General features: G+C 40.7%; 1 protein-coding gene across 1 annotated transcript; it reads right to left on the reverse strand.

The window, feature by feature from the left end:
* Positions 1–2,133: 2,133 nt before the first annotated feature.
* On the reverse strand, positions 2,134–16,646 carry mmp2 (matrix metallopeptidase 2). The gene is made up of 13 exons (XM_080493483.1): positions 16,214–16,646; positions 15,810–16,036; positions 14,791–14,939; positions 13,622–13,750; positions 12,780–12,953; positions 11,993–12,166; positions 11,163–11,336; positions 10,845–11,000; positions 10,600–10,726; positions 6,584–6,720; positions 5,949–6,108; positions 5,565–5,674; positions 2,134–3,426 (listed from the first exon to the last, which is right to left on the reverse strand). Exons 1-13 carry the CDS (start codon positions 16,367–16,369, stop codon positions 3,323–3,325), a joined length of 1,977 nt encoding a protein of 658 aa, XP_080349609.1. The 5' UTR covers positions 16,370–16,646; the 3' UTR covers positions 2,134–3,322.
* Between the last annotated feature and the right edge of the window lie 3,334 nt (positions 16,647–19,980).

Raw genomic sequence — 19,980 nt, forward strand, 5'->3', positions numbered from 1 at the left:
GTAAGTGCAAAGTGTTTAAAAAAACAAACTGTAAATGACTTTAGCAAATGTTCATATTTCAAGGGATTAAGAAAGTGCACATGATTTTTACCTGCTGCTCACAAGATGGCGCTATTCTATAACATATTTTTTTTTATTATTATTCTTTGGCTCTAAAATAAATAGTAATTTCCTTCTAGTATGTCTTTCCAAAGCGATCTAAATCAATTTACTCACCAATTACTCATTTTCAGTGCAAGTTGACATCGTTATTGAATTTCCATGTGATTCTTCACTGTCATTACTTTACAGATTCACATTTTCCACATTTAACCAGAGTTGTATAATGAACCAACCAGAAATTGTCCCAACTGTTTTGTTTTTTCTCCAGTGATAATGGTGACATTCCTGTGTAGACTAAAAAATTTAAGTGATGCATGTATGAATAACAATTTGAATAAACCTTTATAAAACAAATTTGGTTTTATATACAGTATATGTATTAAAAATGTAATCACATTGACATATCTATGCTTCAACGTTTTGTATAATATAATTTGGTTTCTTATAGATTGGACATTGTGGTAGGTATTTCTTTTTCTTTCTCCTCCAAAGACCATTGAAGTCTTGAGACGTTCTTCCTTCAGCTTTTACTACGAGATGCTGCAACTGTTTATTTATTCAGACTCACACATTTACTTCAAATTTTATTTTTCTTTAACTTATTTGATTCCTAAGTTATTTCATGTTGTTTTGTTTTGGTTTTACCTACATTTGTGTATTTTATTCTTCAGTTTCAGCTTTCCTTTTTTTCTCCACATTATTGTTTAATCTGGATGATTTCTCTGTTTAAATTTGAGTTTTTGTGAGTTTTTAATATTTGATATGTTTTATGTATTTTTTTTAACATCCTGTGTTTATGTAATTTGTAGTTATGTTTCGCTGCCTTTTAAATATATTTTCAAACTGCTTCTTTAATTCACATTACATGCAAATAAAGTTATATCTGTTTCATTTTTGAGTATATTGCCTTTAAAGTGACTCTCATCTTACAGTTTGAGGTGACTGATGGGGGGATACTTAATTGGAATATCTTCTTATATTCCATCTATAAGGTGTGTGTCATATTCTACTCTGTTGGTGCTGTTCACTGCCAGTGATTTATGTTGAGTGACCCCAGCAGCCATTGGAAACTCAACCATGGCTAATCCAGAAGAATATTCGTTTAATATTTATCCAACGATTCTGTTTTATCTGACGTGTGGAAAGAAATAAGCAACAACCTTCAAAATAATGATGAGAGAGCTTAACAGCAAAAATTGTAATTTAATTTGTTCAGATTCATTGATGAAAACAACTAACAGTTTAGGCGTGCATAACAAAGTTCTGTATTCAATTTTATGAGCTGTGTCATCTTAAGGTTAACTATGTTTTGCAAGCTTCATTTAGTAGGAGGCATCAGAAGAGAGCTTGTTTGGGTGAAAATGTTGCCGACCTACAGTATTTGGTGGAAATCACTGAGCACTTCTGAAAACCATCGCTGAACACAATTCATTACTGTATCCACAAATGATATGAAAACCCAGTCATTCAAAAAAATATTAATAATAAGCAGACCCTGCATAAACAGAGGGGCAAACCAACTACTTCAGGCTCTAGCTCTGTTATAATTGATGAAAATTAGGTTGCCAAGCACCCTTTGGTACAATAAATTCAAATTACACTGAAATTCCTATGTGCAGCATCCTCTGGGCTCTACCAGAAAAGTACAGTCCAGCCAGCTTTATATGCATGGTGGCAACTTTTGCTGAAATCCAGATGTTGTCCAGATGAATGCCCCAAAAACACTTTACACATAAAGCAACATGGTCCTCCAATTAAAGTAAAAACGCGTTTTTCAGACCTCAACTACTAAATCATCTGACACATTATGAAGTCACAGCTGGGTAGAGGGGTTCAAAAAAATGTTGACTTTGTAGATGTTTTCACTGAAGAACCCCCAACTACACCCAACTTTAACTTGTTTTCAGGCTTCTTGCAGAGCTTCAATCCGTGGGTGTTGAAGCAGGAAGTCATTACAAACATGCAGAACTGTGACCTCCAGGACCAGGATTGTCAATATTTCACTTAAGTGAACAAGCGGAGCTCCTCTTTCATCACATATTTACTGTTTTATTTGGAAAGATCACATGACTGGTGTTAAAAAGCCTGTCGTCAATAATCACATCTGTAAATTATGACAAGACCGTTTATATTGAACATTTTTATTGATGACAGTAACAAAGTGCACAAGCATTAAAAACCACACAACACAATGACTACACTGTTAAAAACAAAAAACAGAAAAAAAATATATATATTTAAAAAAAAAAAGGTTACAATAAACAATACTAGTGTGGTAGCCTTGTCATGATTCCATCATGCAGCGTACGTATAAAGCCTCTAGAGGCAACCTGTGCCATTAATCTTTCTGTACCATAAGGAAAGGGGACATGCAACATGGAGTTGCCATGGAAATAATTTGGTCTCCATATTGCGCAGTTCCCGTATATAGTCCTATACAAAAGTGCTAACAAATTAAGAATAATGTGTGCCTGCGGGTACAACTTTCTGACATCCAGAGGATATTAGGCCATCTCGTCAGACATAGTTACACAGATTATATAAAAAATAGGACTATGCAAAACAAAACAAAAAAAAGCAATCTCTAAAAGCACCATTTTCGGTCACATTGTGCAAATTCATTCTTTTCAAATGTATTGCACAACATCGAGAAAATTAATTAGACTTGAAACATTTATAAAACTGCACTTCATTCACTCAACAGAGAATTTTTTTCCAAGCCAACATGAATTGCTCAGCTTTTCTGATTCAAAATTTGCACAATACGGCAACATCTCACAGCACAGTATAGCACTGCGTTCAATGCAGTGCGGACATACCTGATGTCTGATTCATCAAAAACATAAACACAGAAAAAGAAAAAGAAAAAAACACTTCTAAAACAATTAAAGTGGGGCTACATAATGTAAAAAAAAAATAATAATAAAAAAAATCAGCATCTGCTTTATAGAATTTCAAAGCCACACAGAAATGAAGCAATTATCCAGTTGCGTATGTTCAGCCTGAGTAGGTGTACAAAGCTGGAGGAGGGTTATACAGGCTGCAGAGACACGTGTCCCACAGAAGCGCACAGAGTTGCCAGGAAAAATTAAAAAAAAAAATCTTAAAACAGTGTGCCCTGTGGCAGCCTCAAGTTGTGTGCAATGCTAACACAGTGTCCTCGTGAAGAGAGAGGCCGTCGTTCCAGGAAGTAGCCAGTTGAGAGAGGTTTTGGAAGCGCTCAACAACCCAGCCACTTCGTTTTGATTTCACCGAGCTCGACAATCTTCAAGCTGCTGTCTTCTAGTTTGAAATAGTGGCTGCCTTTGAAGAAGTAGCTGTAATCTGTGAAAAGACAAGCGGAAATATACACATTTGAAATCATCTCCTTGGCTGAGAAATACCATTCTGTACTCGACAGAGCTTCGGTTGACGGACGTGGGCAGTATGTTCGGTGTCGATCACGTTGACGTGAATTACAGTATCCAATTAGGCTCTGCTGAAGCCAAAGTCAAGCTATCTCTCTCTGAATTATGCTAATAAGGAAGCATACAGCAGTACCACTGTTGAGGGTCACAGACTTGCTTTATAAAAATGTGTTTGTTCACAGTGTGGGGAAAGGGGGCTCTGAGGTGCTTACAGTACCGCGTGCATGTCAGGAGAGCAGTAATGGAAAAATCCCTGGTAGCTTGCCACAGGCATAAATCTGCATAACCAACCTCAAGGATACTCACACTGACAGACATTTACAGCCTGAAAATGTACCCTTATTTACTTCTCGCAGGAGGGAGTTGCTCTGTGGGAGTTGCTTGGCAATTCCTACCAGCAGGCCAAGTGAAGATAAACCATCATGTCTGATTCACTCAAAACACATTATATCGTCATGCCAGCAACACCAAGCCAGTACTCCGCCAATGAATGTGTTTAACTTTAAAAGTACTCCTTCTGGTTTGTTTCACTTCCTTACATTCTTTGTGTAGTCAGCTCCTCTAATCGCTTCATTTCTGGCTAGACGTTATTTTCGCTTGCTGGCTTTTTTTTTCTTTTTAACTAATTTTACTGAGACAGGCAAAGTGCCAGACTCACTGATAGAGCTGACTGGATTTTCCTACAGTCTTACCAGAAGGAATGCCACTCAGCAGACAGTAAACTAGCACATAAAAACAGCAGTGTTTAAGTCGAACAACAGAAACGCCATAAAAAACAACACAATCCAAGGGTTAGGACCAGGATGCCTTCAGCTATATTGTCTCGTTGATTTATATTCAAAGCAGTGACGACGATCTGTTTAGTCCTGCAAAGTGTTTTAAAGCCTTTTAAGAGTGTCTGGCGTATTGCAGTCTAAAGCCGAGCCGTCAGTCTTGTTTATCTGTCTATTTATCTATCTGTCTGTCTATCGATCTTGTCCAGCCTGCAAAGTTTTAACAGCAACTCGATGGGGATTTCTGATAAACCTAATGGTTACAAGACCACAAGATGTTGTGGATTCTGTGTTTTCTCATTGACTGTCCCCAGTGTGGTGAAATCCCCAGACACATTTGGATGGACTGTTAAAATTCTTTTCTATATTTAGATATCAGTGTCTCAGTCAGCCTAAACTGTAAATTTTAAAAAATTGTAGCATTAAAATATGAGTATATCAATTATGTATTTTATTACCATCAGCATTATTACTCAGTATACAAAGGAACTGTAGTGTCAAGTCTCTGAGAATGATTCTATTTTCTGAAAACCTCCAGTCTCTACCTTTGTCTGTGCTGAAAGCCTTGATGTTTTCTCAAAAGTGAAGTGCTGGCGCATGCACACGACAGTTACGGCCCGTTTTTTTGTACAAGTAGATTGTCATCAATAACAACAGGACTGCTTGTGCTGTTCAGTCCTTTAACACAGCCTCTTCAACAAAATGTGCATTGAATACACCATTGAATGGATGACTTTGGTCTGCCTGCAGGATGCATGGCCAACTAGTGGCCAGGCATGGAAACTATAGTGTTTTCTTACCTTGCAGGCTTATTTGTGTGCTGATCAAAACAAAAAATGGAAAAACTATACCATTTCCAGCAGAATGTTAACATGTAAACAGGGTATAAATGAATCAAAATAAGACACATCCTGAACATGAGATGTGTTTTAAAAGAGTTTACAAATTTGATGTCTGTCCCAATCTTTAATCAAAAATAGACTTGTTGCATATTGTTTAGAGTCAAAGCTTCGGTGAGTCTGTTAGAAATATAAGCATTGTTAGAAGGGCCACTGGTCACATCTAATATCATGCTGCAGTTGCTGCAGGGTTTATTAGTGCTGCACTGACCCGAATAGTGGCGGCATCATTATTCAACCGTCCATTCTGCACAAACCCGGAGTCTAACAAAAGGTTATACACTCTTAGAGAGTGAAAAGTTAAGAGGAAATAATGTGACCATGTGTATTTTGATTAAAATAACTAATTAATGAATATGTGAATAGGAAGATGTGTTTTTTACCACTGTCATTCAGATTGAAGGCTGAGTCTATGTCGTCTGGAATGCCATTCCAGGATTCAGCGATGAGTTTGGGGAATCCAGAATCCATACTCTTCGTCTCTTCATCATATCTGTTCACATACAATACAGTGAAATTCATAACTATGGTTCTGACATAGACACTCAAACATTTCTGTGGATATAAAGCAGTTAGATGACAACATAATCAACTGTTGAGCACCGACCAACAGAGCTGTTTCTCTCTACAGTGCAATTTAGGTCAACACTTTAATTTGATCCAGATGCAGCTCAGAAAAGGTGATGACATCAGCTACAAAGCTTGGGCTGAGTCAGGCAGTGGTTTGAGGTTCGCGTAGAGTGGCATAAGCTCTTCCTCATCTTTACCTCCAGAATTTGTCCCCAGAAAAGAAGTAAGTCTTCCTGTTCTTCCTGAAGTTGAAGGCAGCGTCAATTTTCTGCACGTCAGTGGGGAGTTCCAAACTGGAGAGCCTCTTTGGATAGCCTTTCTCCAGCTCATCAGCTTTGTAAACCCACACCTCATTGCCTTGGAGAAAAAGAAAAAAAACACAGGGGAATACGTTCAGAAATGAGAGCTAACTACTTTAACAGTCAAATCAGGGATTTATCCTTTGCTCCTGAAAAATCTACCGACCACATTTGAGTGAGATCATCTCGAAAAAAACCTCAAAGTATTCAGAGCTGGTGCGTGTGTTATGTAGATCCCATCAGTACTCAGGCAAACTGTCATATTAATAAAACCACAAATAACTTCGGTGGAATATCTTAAGTGCGCACCGCACACTGGAGAGCTCGGCCAACATTCCTGCTTCTCCTAATGTTCCAAGTTCCAAGTCATCAGGATGGTCACTGACATGGAGACACCTACTGCTTTTATCAATCACTCGCAGTGGTCGTGCCCCATTTGTCTGATAAACACATCATCACACGGGTGATAAATTGATTTTCAGATGGATCTAAATAGGCCGTTTCTTCACAGTTTATCATTTCCTGCAGGATACCTGCGAAGAAGACGGTTTTCTCCTCCACTGGGTTTTCGTAGGCAGCGTCGATCTTGGCGGGCAGGTCCGGCCAGTATGTGGCCACCAGCATGGGGCCGTTGGGCTTATTTCTGAAGTTGACTGACCTGAACAGGAACCTGGCAGACAGAGAACAAAGTGGGTGAGCATTGTTGAAGATGTGGGGATGGAACGGGAAAGAGTGAAAGAGGGACGGAGGGGGGTGGTGCGTATATAGAGCGAGAGAAAGAGAAAGAGAGAGAGAGAGAGAGTGTGTATGTGTGTTTGAGTGGGGTGGGAAGGAAGGGGGGTGGGAAGCGCAAATGCTCCACTGGTCGAGTCGTCCACAAAGGCCTGATTCATGAGCATCTGGTTCTCGTTAGGACTAAAGGCTGCAGACGCCAGTGGAACAAGACCCATCACGCCTGGATTTCCAATACACATCTGCACAACAACAGCAGCTTCTTCAGAAAATCTTTTCCACTGACCTATTTCTAAGAAAGGAAATTATCTGCCACTGGCAAAGATGACTTATCAGAATGGTAAAATGAAGATGAGCATAAAACCTTACTAACAATCACGAAGGGCATGCGAGACATGCTTAAATGTAAGGATGTGACATATTCCTGTCTGAACTAATGATCTAGGAGTTTTATTTTTCGGCTGTGGTTTACAGAGTTCATGTCCTGCACCAACAATATCCAGAGGGTTTGCTGTCTGTATGAAGAGCTTGAACTTTATCATTTTCTCCCTGTGTCCTAATTTCCTGTATAGTTTCAATAAAAAGCTGGAACAATATGCCTACAGACAAAAAGAACAGACTTGCAGGATGTAACAAGATATTTACACAAGTACTTGATTGTTTTTGTGTTCACTGTCTTACCGCTTCCTTTTTTATTCATTATAATGCACAAGACTCCAAACTTTCAATTCTAAACCATTTACCGGGTATTTGTAGTGCTAAAAGTGTTGTTTAAACTTTGTAGCCATCCAAGTAGATGATTATTCCGATAACGCATGTTCATATATCATCTCACATCTCATCTTACCTCGGAGGAGGTAATTACCCTCGAGTCGTCCTGACATCAATCAAAGCTGTGAGTAACAATATTAAACTCTGCTCTGATGTATAATTCTTAACTATGGGTTTTAAAATTGATAGGTGGAAATGTCTCTGCTTCCAATTCTTTTTAAACATCGATTGCTTTTTAACTTGGTGTGAAAATATTTCCCCTCTCACTCACTTCCTGCTTTAAAGATTAGGCTCAGGATGGAAAACGAGTTCCTGAAAAAAAATAGGCATTCTTGTTACTTTAATATAAAAAGCCAGATATCAGGGATCTCAACTACGTTTGTATTATGGTTATTGATGCAACCGGACATTTGATGGTTCAACCCCAGCGAGTTTTTAACCCTCGACTGCTCAGATCCAGCATTAAGCTTGTGCCAATTCAAACATGCTGATCACAAGATCCAGTATGGAGGAGGGTGCAGTCCAAGCAAAGGTACACCCACAACATAACTGTTCTTGCTTGATGCTGCTGAAAACAAATGCCTCTCCCTTGCATGTGTGTTCCCTTTTAATATTCTATGAGAAATCATTTTAAAAAGTTCAATATATATATAGAAAATTTCCTTTATTTTGTCAACTTCTTTAGATATACGTGTGTGGAAACGAGCACATGAGAAAATGTTACTTGCAAAGAATTTAATCAGTATGTTTGCCAAACTCTTTCGATAAGACAGACTATATAATTGCATTCTCCTTAAGCCTCCAGACAGACAGACACACTTTTGTGCTGAGCTAAGGGGGCGCTGCAAGCATTACTCATTGCATCATGTCAAGATTTGTCCTACATCATAAATATGCTGAGGCAGGAGAAAGCCAGATTCCACTTTTACAATGAGGGAGTAAAGAAAGCTTTAGCCTCGAGCCCAGAGGGCACCAGCCTTTGTGTGAAGCTTTCAAACTCGGCTTGTCCCGGTGCACTGCTGCATACAAAGCCAACATGGCCTTCGGGTAACTCGTTTAGTCAGATCAACAAGTCTGTACTGACACTTGACTAATCTCAGACTTTGGTGGGATACACTGTATTTCGTATGGACTCCGCTGCCTTGAGAAAAAGTCCTGTCTTCATTTTCTTTCCCTCAACTTCAGATCAACTCTCTTCCAAGACTTCTACCACATCTTTCACACGGCATCTTACAATTCGTGGCACATACATTTCAAAATGGAGACCGCGGCTGTACGGCTACTCGCAGACACAAGCAAAGCTTCTGCTCGTGTTGGTAAATTAAAGAAAAAAGAAATCAATGTATGTGCTGTTATTTATGACACAATATAGTCATTTACTCAGTACTGTGGCTCTGGAGTTTCAAAAAGTTTCAGGTGAAAAATCATTTACGGCACAAGTTTTCTTTTGAAGTTTTGTGAAGAAACCAAGATGAAAGGAAATAGGTGGAGATTAAAACTATAAATAGTTTCTTCAAAACATGCAACATTATTGTGAGTGTACTAGTACAACCATTCTAAACCATGATTTTAACAGTTTTGACAGATACAGAATGTATATAAAGACTTGATAGATATTAAAAATCGAAATTATCGAACAAGCTTGAGTAATGTTGTGTTTTTATTGCCTGGCTGCCGTTAATGGACTTGAACAACAATGTCTCATATTGTAATAAGTACTAGGAAGTCAATAATTCCACCAGGAAGGGCTGGGAGAGATGTAATGTGGTCGAACCTCTGTCCAGGAGATACAAATGAGGACAAACAGGTTTTATCTTCAAGGAATAGAATGATTATTAAAGCTGCTAACACCCAATCATTTAGATGGCATGTTTGCACTTGTGTACCAGCTCAAATGATCAGGAATTATCACGATGATTCATGTTCATCTTTCCGTTTCAGCCTCAATCTTACTCCAGCAAGCATACTGAAAGCACTCCGGTTTCAAGTCTCGCTGCGTTCTCAACATAGTGGTCAAAGTTTCATGGTGGGCAGAGCAATTTCTCTGGGAGCCGCAGCAAAGGCAAAAGTAAATCTGCATTAAAGCAAGATTTGTGGGCAAGCCTGGGACTTGTTTTTCTCAGTTTGTAACTCGAGGTTCTTGTCAAGTAAAACCAAACTGATGGAAAGACTCGACTCTTCAGTGCAGCGGTCTGCTGGCTTGTTTGTTTTGGACCTGTTTCTGAAAATTGCCACGACAGTTATACAACTCTCTTAACCCCGAAATCAATACAAAACAAATAGGGAAAAAAAGCGTTTCAGCACAGCAAGAACATTATTTATGTTTTCTATCTGTTCCTCTTCCACCTTATTTCAAGGGCTAATCTGTCCATAACCGAACCCAGCTGCTGTGAGGAAAATGTTCAATCTTCTATACAGAACGGTACACTGAGTCACAAAGGCTGTTGAATAAACCACAGCACTTCATGAATCCTCCTCTTCTACACAGGGTTGGGCAGCAGACACACACTCAGCTTACAAAACTTTGGATTCAGTGGCGCCTGTGGATAAGAGTCCTACAGACTGTGATCGTAAGTGATGACTGTTTTGGTGGCGAGTGCATGAGAAGCCCAACAGTTTGTTTCCCTTCCTGCTAATTGCCACATCACAAAACAAGCATTTAAGTCGCCACGATTTACATGTGGCGCAAGACTGCGCCATCTGAAACAATAATTACCGAGAAACCTCACGTCAAACTGATCATTATTGATGAGGCTGCGTTTATAAAGCACATCGACCTTGTTTGAGTTACACAAGAAGCCAGAAGTAGGCTGTTGTTTGTCATCTTTCGCGTAAATCCAAAAACGGGAAGTTCATCCAGACTGTGGAAGTTCAAGCGAGTCTAACATAAACATAAAAAGCAAGTGATATCATCGCCAGTGCTGCTTAATCAAACAACCACAGCTTTTGGTTGGATTATTGGTTCCCTCCTCATCATTTGTTCCTAATCTGCCTTGACTGAAGCCCTGGGAAAACAAAATTAGGATTCAGAGTTTGAAACGATTACCTGTCTTTGAAGAAGAAGGTCTCCCCTCGGATTTGTGCGACAGCATCGAAGACAACAGGCTTGGTGCAGATGTCCATTGGAGTGACGGGGCCTTGTGTCGGAGACAGGGGCTTGTCTGTTGACGCGCCTGTTGTGAACATTTACCACATTTTTTATCTCAATGACGGATTAATAACACACTTATGGTACAACAGCTCTCTTCTGACTTATTTGAGCATTGAGTCCCGTTTTGCATCGCTTCTCACCATAGAGCTCCTGGATGCCTTGGATGTCATCATGAGGAAGTCTGAAGTCTTTGGTGAAAGTGTAGATGGGGGCCATCAATGCCCCGGGGTCCTGAGAATGCTCCAGACCAAGGGCATGGCCGAACTCATGGGCCGCCACCAGGAACAAACTGTAGCCTAGTGATGAGTAAATGGGTAACGGGCAGATATTTAAACTCATCCGACCTTTTTCTTTATTTTCCAGCATGTCACAAGTGAACTGGGATCAAAAGATAAAATAGCTCATAGTCTTGTCATTCTGAGCTCAAAACCTGGCCACAAATATATCAGACTTCCTACCCTGGTCGGGACAGAAACCCCATTTGCGGTCATCGTCGTAGCTCTTGGTGGAAGCGCACCACATCTTTCCGTCGCTGCGGCCAGAAGACGTGCACGAGTCATAGGTGTCTCCCAAGAAGGTGAAAGGAAAGACACACGGGCTTCCTTCTGCATTTCCCCCCACGGTGGACATCGCTGGAGGGAACAACGAGAGAAGCAGAATCGTGGTGTCGGGAAAAAAGAGCCGTGAACCAAGTTTACTTTCCTGTTGTGTGAGCTGTTTTCCTGTGCCAAAAGGTTTCTCCAGAAAAGTTTGGTTTGGATTGCGTTGTGAAATGAGTGCAGATGATGTTGAAAGCAGCATCATGAAAGCAGCTGGCACGGGGGCGCAAAACATCAATAACTAATCCACTAGGCACAAAACCAAAAGAGCACCCGTCCAAATTGATTTTCTTTCAAAGGGCGATCATTTCAATCTGGCATGATAGGTTTTGTGCTGTTTCTATTTTTTTCCCCTTGAACAAAGTCTTATTCAGCACACTCAAAAGGTCCTAAAACCACATTCCTATTAACGAAAACCGAATCAAGCCCAGACAGTTCTTCTCGGCCTATATTGTCCTTACGAGACCAGCTCATCCTTAAAAATAGTCCAACCGACTGAACGGAAAATATTACCCATCGATGCACATTAAAATACTTTCAGCCGACCACAAGCAGGACTGAAAAGCCCAGCTGGAGAATTCCTGGAGATCAGCATATTTCGTGGCACCATATGCTGCACATCAAAAATAAACACAGCCAGGAAAATACTGAGCTGAGGACGGAGCAAGCAGCTACGTTGAACCACCTACCGGTTTCGGGGCAGAAGCCGTAGGACGTGTCCTGGTCGTAGTCTTCGGTGGTGGCGCACCAGCGGTAACCGTCATCCCTGCCTTGAGTGGTGCAACTGTCATACTTGTCCCCTTGGAATGTGAAGGGGAATTTACACGGAGCACCTTCTGCATTTCCTCCCAGGGTGAACAGCACTGCGGAAGCATAAAGTGTTATTCGGAAGGAAAAACAACAATTGATCCATATTGCTTCAAAATGAGATGCACAATGAGAGAAGTTGTGAAATGGGACAAACAGTACAAACAGAACTTAGGAGTGTTCACATCATATAAAACAACTTAGTACATGTGTACTTTGGCAGTTTGCTGTAATGGGCATGTTATCATGTTGGTACAACTGACAGCTATATAACACAGATAAACAAAATGCTTGACAAAGCCCCATGTTTCTAAGTGGGGCAGCAACTTGGAAAAAAAAAAAAAAACTGTTCCATAATCCAATCCAAACAAAAAAAACAGAGAGAGACAGAAAAAAAACCCAACAACAGCAATTTCCTGGCATACCATCAGACCTACTTTCTCCCTGTCCAAAACCAGCAGCTTTGAATCGAGAAATCATTTGATATGTAGTATGACTCTGCCAGTGTTGAAACACTGCGTCGGTTTGGCCAAAGTACTCAGTGTTGGGTTCAAGATGTCGTAAGTAGGGCACGGTAACACTGCCGCTGAGGTCAAGAAAATCATAGCTTTAAAAAAATAAAGAAAATATGGCGGGGGGAAACATCAGACAGCCACTGAACAAACTTACGCTCGTGAGGGCAGAAGCCGTATTTGCCATCCTCGTCAAAATTGTAAGTGGTGGAGCACCACAGGAAGCCGTCGTCGCGACCCTGAGAGGTGCAGCTGTTGTATTCAGTGCCCATGAAGGAGAAGGGGAATTTACAGAACTCTCCATCAGCGTTGCCGAACTTCACCTTCACCACTGATGAAAAAGATCGAGACACACATTCAGGATGTTTCTGCGATTTTTGCAGAATATTAAAGATTTTCTTTTGTTACACTGTGCGTGTGACTTCAATTTAATATTCCCGGGACAAAAAAGGCCAGCTCCACGGTGTGACGGACAGAAAATATAAATATATAGTTTTTAAAAATGTGAAATAAAGCTTGGATATCAAAATATATTGCAGAAGATATCAAATGAATGGCGACACCGTCTAAGACGCCTTCGCCTCATAATGTTTTTGCAGCATGAGAAAATTACATTAAAGATTAGAAATCCAGAGAGAGGGGTGTGGATAATAGAAAATACTTGGGAGAAAAACTATCTGGGTCAGTATGTGCAAATGTGTGCAAAAGAGATCCTTTAAAAAAGAAGAAATGCATTTTCCAGATGGCTGTGGTTTATCACGTCAAGCGCCACCAAGTTCAGGCCGAGTTAAGACGACCAAAACAACACAGTTGAAAGTCAGATTTGTGAATGTGAATAAAAACCTCTGCTCACATGCTTTTTTATGACAAATCACTAGAATATATTTCTCATCATTTGTTTGAAATTGAGAGAAAAATCCAAGTATGATTAAGTAAATGAGGACAAATCATTAACAGTTGGAACTTTTTTTTTTGAAACACATTGATTTTTCTCGTTACCTTGGCCTTCTCCCAGTGTCCACTGCTCATCATCATCAAAGTGGGAATCTCCTCCAATTCCAGGCCCCGGGGCAAACGCATGAGCCAGGAGGCCGTCTTTGCCATCAAAGGGGTACCCATCTCCGTGCTCTGTTGACCACATCATCAACAGGCTCATTAAAGAGCCACAGCTGACGAAAAGAACGTTACGTTTGTTTTTCTTCTTCCTCTCCTCAAGTGGCCTTCTTTTGTTTGCGCTGCCACTGTAATTGCTGGATTCTTGCTCAACGGGGTCAACTGTGGCTAGACAGTATGATATTATGGCCCTGCGAGTAAATATCAAACTGGTGTTTGAGCAAGAACGACAGGAATGACCTCTGGAAGGACCACAATCCCCACTGCGAAATGAGACGCTCCTGAAATATAGCCTGCACACTCACGGTAAAAACACGTGCGGTAATGTCGCTTTACCATTGGTGAACTCTCATTCACCTGCCTACTTCGGTCTGTTTGCAAACTTAAGATCCGCTTGTGGATTTACATACCAAAAACAATCAGAGTATAGTTCCAGTCACGGCCTGAATGACTGACCTCTTTTTCTTACAAAACCACAGGTTTTCTCCAGTCGTACACACGAAGTAGCAAGTTTATTTCAATGTGCCAAGTTAACCAGATCCATATTTAACATGGATAGGTTGTGACATCACAAAGTTACAGACCTGTAAGCACCGAAAGCTTAAAAAAAAACAAAAAAAACAAAACACTTTCAACCCAAGAAGTGCAAACAATTTGGCAGGCTTCTGTAAATACCGTTTTTATATCGAAGTTTTTAGTTAGTTAGTCATTATTTCTTCATCATTTTGAACTTTTTTCTTTCTATTTTCATTGTTCCCACATGTCATACTCTGAGATCCCTTGAAAAAAAAATGTAAAGTTCATTATCAATAAATGGTGGTACTAATATTGTTTACAGACGGACAAGCAGCTTATTTTCAACAATATGGGGATTTTAAATATTTTCTCCGAAACATGGTTGAATCTTACATCAAGGTATAGTTTTAGGACAAAGATGCCAAATGCTGCAAATCTTTTTTCTCTAAGTTTAGCAACATTTGGTGATTACATGTAGAATATTTAGATGATGTAAAATATGGTATCCATATATTTGTTCACCAAGACACAGAACATACCATTGCGGCCAAAGTTAATCATGATGTCAGCCTCTCCATCCATGATGCGGGTGAACGAGAGGGGTGTGACGTCACTCCACACTTTGAAGGCTCTGAAGAAAGCGTTGTTTATGACTTCCTCGTCCAGATCTGGAGAGTAACCCAGGATTCTGCAAAGTGATTAGAGAGTGTGATTGTAAAACAGGGACGAAACCAGACAAAGTCCATTGAAGCTATGGCGGCTCTCTCAAAATCCCCATTTTATTTATTCATTCATTTATCTATTTATTTTTGCAAGGCGTGTTGGACCCATCAGCAGATCTTTCCCCCCCACTGAAGATGATTTAAAGGAGGCGAGGCCAATAACGCTCCCGCTGTCATCTGTGAGAGCCTTTGCTGAAACAATGTTCAGCCACAAAACCCGCTTGTACGCCTGTCTGCACAGTCGTTTCTCCTGGAAAAACAGTCTAAGATCTCGTAGTTGTTATTGTCTTTGGCTTGCAGTCTTCTGCGGGAACACACGCGGGCAGACGGGCTGGAAGGATCAGAGCACACAAGAACTGCTGATATAAATAAACTAAATCCACACGGTTGTAAACCTCAAACGGAACGAAAACAAAGGACTTGGCACATACTGTGTAGGAATGCTGGTGTTAGCAAAGACATAAGATGCAAGTGCTTCAGACTGCGGGGGTGTTGGGGGTGGGGTGGGGTGGACTGGCTGTTGGGAGAGTGTGTGTGGGGGGGGGTTCAGGTGGGGGTATGTTGTATGTCTCAATCTCTTCAAAAATGAAAAAAAAAAAAGAAATAAGATTGATTTATGGGCAGGTGGAATCTCGGCTGGCAAACATACTATATGAGAATAAATACCTCATTATAGTGTTTTTTTGTTTTTTTTTCTTGGCCACGCTGCATTAAAAACCTCAATGGTTCCTTTATTTCAGCACAAGTGAGGAATCGGGCTCCACTGGCACCCAAATCTGCCCCTCCTGGGTAATAATCCGCAAGAGAGATGTTGGCAATAATGAGAATAATCTGACCTGTAGGTGATGTCGTTCTTCTGCCACTGGGGCTTCCTGTGGAAGAAGTTGTAATTGGCCACATCTGGAACGCCACAGCGGGGCTTTTTCATGATGTCCACAGTCGCGGCATCGATCTCGCCAGTTTCTGACAGACCAAAAAACTTCTGCATTTGCTTCAAGGTGTCCTTGAGCTTCACGAGGTTACATCTGTCTTGTGGGCATCCGTAAAACTTGTTCAGGTATTGCTAAAAGCAGAGAAGTAATAAACACTGGTTAATTTAGAGAAAGTGCAATAAACTGTGATTGTTTTTGGCGCTTTCACAAGTCGCGGAGTTGAAAAACAAAAAACAAAAAGTAACATCTCGATGACACTACTTCGAAATATTTTCACGAAAGAGGGGAAAGAAAAGAAAGAAACTTACCAGAGCAACTTCTTTGTCTGTTTTAGGGGTAGTGTCGTCTCCGGGAAACCTGATAATGGGAGAAGGACGAGCGTTTGTTGCTTGGAAAGTTATAAAGTGAACCAAAAAGACTTTGAGGACAATCCGGCGACTGCTGAATATCGTCGGAAAGTCCATTTTCTCCCCCTGAGAAGAGAAGTTGCAGTTGCAGTGAAAGCTCCGGGTTGCAGTCCTCTCACTACTCCAGGTTGCCTCTGCGCCTCTGCAGGATTTTTTTTTTTTTTGTTCCCCTCCTTAACGGGACATCCTGCACCTCCTCGACTCTATGAACTTTCCCAGTTCTGCTTGCACAGGCACTTTATTGCCCGACGCTTTGTGCGCAGTCTCCAGGTCGGGGGAGTGCGAGGAGCCGCAAACCAAACAGAGTGGCGCACATGTGGCTGCTTTTCTCACTGATTCGGTTTTTCTTTTTGAGAATAAGTTTTAGAACGTGGTAAATGTTCACATATCACATGCACGCGTGATGCGCACTGATACGGATAGGTGCGACCAGTGTGCGGGGACCGTGTGCAAATGACAAAACTGCAGCTCCAAAGAGAGACATTGCAAAAATGAAAGTCAGTAGTAACATCACTGCAGATTTCACTTGTCTCCTGACTTACAACTATGTGGTTGGATATAAAAATGCTTGTTCATGATTTTGAACCTCCCCGTAAATTAACACTAAAACCTTGTAAGAAGGTGGCATTTTCTTTTTATTTCCTCCCATTTGTAAGGACATCATGTCGCGGTCTGAACACTTTATTGGTATATTGGTGGCCTGAGTCTCTCTGTGGTGGATTATAAGTTTCATTATTAGACAGTGTCATGTATTTGCTCAAACTGGTGTGCTGTGGAACTATTTACTGTGTATTATATCAACTATAATATTACATACATCAAGAGAAGTGCCATCAAAGCCGCATTGAATCATTTAATCCTTGAACTTCACACAATTGAAAAAGCATATATATATATATATATATATATATATATATATATGTGTGTGTCTTACAGTGTATCCTCCAGTGATGTTGTGACACTGCAGTGAATGCAGGTATGTTTGCAATGTCTGTCTTTGCTGTTGCAGCAGTTTGCAATTTGCAGACAGTCCCTGCACACTGGTGGCTGCACCAATCGTATATATGCTGCTCCAAAGACAATTACATTTGATAAAAATCTGCTCGTAGCATGCGGATTACCTCACCCAAATGGGAAAGAGGCGTCGATTGTGTGTTGATGACGTTTCGTTAAAGAAATATAAAGAAATATATTTCTTTACTGTGGCAGTTCTATGTTTCCTCTACTCTAACGTGTGCCCACATTTTACTATCATTTTATTCTAATGTGTATTTTTTCCCTTTTAAAATGTGTTTTATTCAATGCGATGAACGAGATTTACAGAGTGAGCAGAATCTGCAGTCCTGCTGCTGCCAGTAGGAGGCACTGTGAGACTGTGGTTCCCTTGTGACCTCCAGCATCAACCTTTGTTTCTTTTATCTTTCAGGTATTCACCACTCTGAAATACATGTGGTGTGGTTTGTTGTGATAATTTAATAGTGAAGTAAATGATTTTAGTGTGAGAGAGAGAACCGTGGAGACAAATGAGGCAGTAATGTCGGAGGTGTATTCGTTGTGTACCACGCGTGTGGTGTGCTCCTTGGTTTAGTTTTTATATCAATTTCAAATACATGAGGATTTATTGGTTGATTAAAAACAAGGAGTCAAAATGTATGTAAGTTAAATTGTCAATTAAGCTGATGTTTATATGTGAGTTGTTGTGACGAAGACGTTTAAGTATAAATGACTGTAAATACTTGAACATCCATCCATCCATTTTCTTCCGCTTATCCGGGGCCGGGTCGCGGGGGCAGCAGTCTAAACAAGGAAGCCCAGACTTCCCTCGCCCCAGACACTTCCTCCAGCTCTTCCGGTGGGACCCCAAGGCGTTCCCAGGCCAGCCGAAAGACATAGTCTCTCCAGCGTGTCATAGGTCTGCCCCGAGGGAGGCGTCCATGGGGCATCCGAAACAGATGCCTGAGCCACCTCAGCTGGCTCCTCTGGATGCGGAGGAGCAGCGGCTCTACTCCGAGCTCCTCCCTGGTGACTGAGCTCCTCACCCTATCTCTAAGGGTGCGTCCAGCCACTCTACAGAGGAAACTCATTTCAGCCCCTTGTATCCGGGATCTCGTTCTTTCGGTTATGACCCAAAGCTCATGACCATAGGTGAGGGTAGGAACGAAGATCGACTGGTAACTCGAGAGCCTCGCCTTTTGGCTTAGCTCCTTCTTCACCACGACGGACCGATACAGCGACCGCATAACTGCAGACGCTGCACCGATCCGCCTGTCGATCTCACGCTCCATCTTCCCCCCACTGGTGAACAAGACCCAGAGATACTTGAACTCCTCCACTTGGGACAAGGGCTCTCCACCGACCTGAAGGGGGCTAGCCACCTTTTTCCGGTCGAGAACCATGGCCTCGGATTTAGAGGTGCTGATCCTCATATACTTGAAAATACTTGAACAGCAATAATGTGTTCCTGGAATGTGAAAGAGGGATAGTAAGAAAATACTTTGATAAGATCCATTGATTCTGTGATTGATGTTACATTTATATGAGTGTTCACTATATGTTAAAAATGCATCGAGAAAGATAATGACTGTTTGAAAGGAGTTATCAATGGGTAAATGTGAATATTGTATGATGTGACAGTAACAATATGTAAATGCAAAAGAAGATAGTAAATCATCCACACAGATCTCCAGCATCATCCTTTGCTTTTTGTATTAGTTTTTATCTTTCAGTCATGTAAAACTGTTCTCTTCTGCATCCTGGTATCTGTAATGGATGCTCAAAGTTGAATTTATATATACAGTTTAATCCAATTTACAAATCTTATGTATTTTTGATGTGTGACTACATCACTTTCAGAGTGGATTTTGGTCATAATTCATAAATGACAGAATTAACCTGAGTATTTGCTTTGTGAATCCGCACACAAGAGTTTGCTTTATTGTTTGTTGAAATGTCATGTGTTTCCTGCATTTCTGTTTATTTCTCTGCTCCACCCTTTGGATGAGCTGCCTTTCTTTTCTCCTCCATTTGGCAGATAAAGTCCACCCTGCAGGTACAGCATTGTTTTAAAGTCAGACTGAGATCCAGACACATCTGTTGTAGCACCACTTTTTGCTCAGGAGGCTTGGATTTCTAGAAGGTGGTGGCTTTCTGAATCTCACTGACACAAGGCTGTCAGTAAACACAGTGTGGGAACACTGCGACCCCTAGCTGCAGAAAGGCCAGGGCTTATTTAAAGTGATATGTTGACATCTGGTGGCAGGATTGGAAAACAAGCCTTCCTGACAGACCCAGGCATGTCCCACACGTCATTCTTCAGGCTTTACTTTCTTTTGGGTTTATCTTTCAGGGAAGTCATCTAAATAATCATTGTAGCTCATATATTAATGAAAATAAAAGCATTTTTGGAAAACTGAACAAGACCATAACATTATGTGTTGACTTTATTATAGCCATGCATAAACTAAACAAACTCTCAGGATATTTTTTAAGTGATCCACTGATAGATCACATGGCTGGTGGACATTTATTCACAGCATTTATTTTATCATAACCCATAACCTTGTAGCTGTAAAATATATCAGTGTGTATATTTTAGGGCTTTTAAGTTTTATTTTGATTGAGGTTGAATTGATATGTCTCTTCAAATGACACATCAGCTGCAATTATCT

Source organism: Lipophrys pholis, assembly GCF_963383615.2.
Source record: "Lipophrys pholis genome assembly, chromosome: 2".
NCBI classification, from domain to species: Eukaryota; Metazoa; Chordata; class Actinopteri; order Blenniiformes; family Blenniidae; genus Lipophrys; species Lipophrys pholis.

Excerpts from the sequence above, each read along its gene's own strand:
- mmp2 (XM_080493483.1), bottom strand. The coding sequence starts at position 16,369 with ATGGACTTTCCGACGATATTCAGCAGTCGCCGGATTGTCCTCAAAGTC. Across the intron at positions 16,037-16,213 it reads CAGACAAAGAAGTTGCTCTG|CAATACCTGAACAAGTTTTA; the intron begins GTAAGTTTCTTT and ends CTCTGCTTTTAG. Across the intron at positions 12,167-12,779 it reads CGGCTTCTGCCCTCACGAGC|TGCTGTTCACCCTGGGAGGA; the intron begins GTAAGTTTGTTC and ends ATGCTTCCGCAG.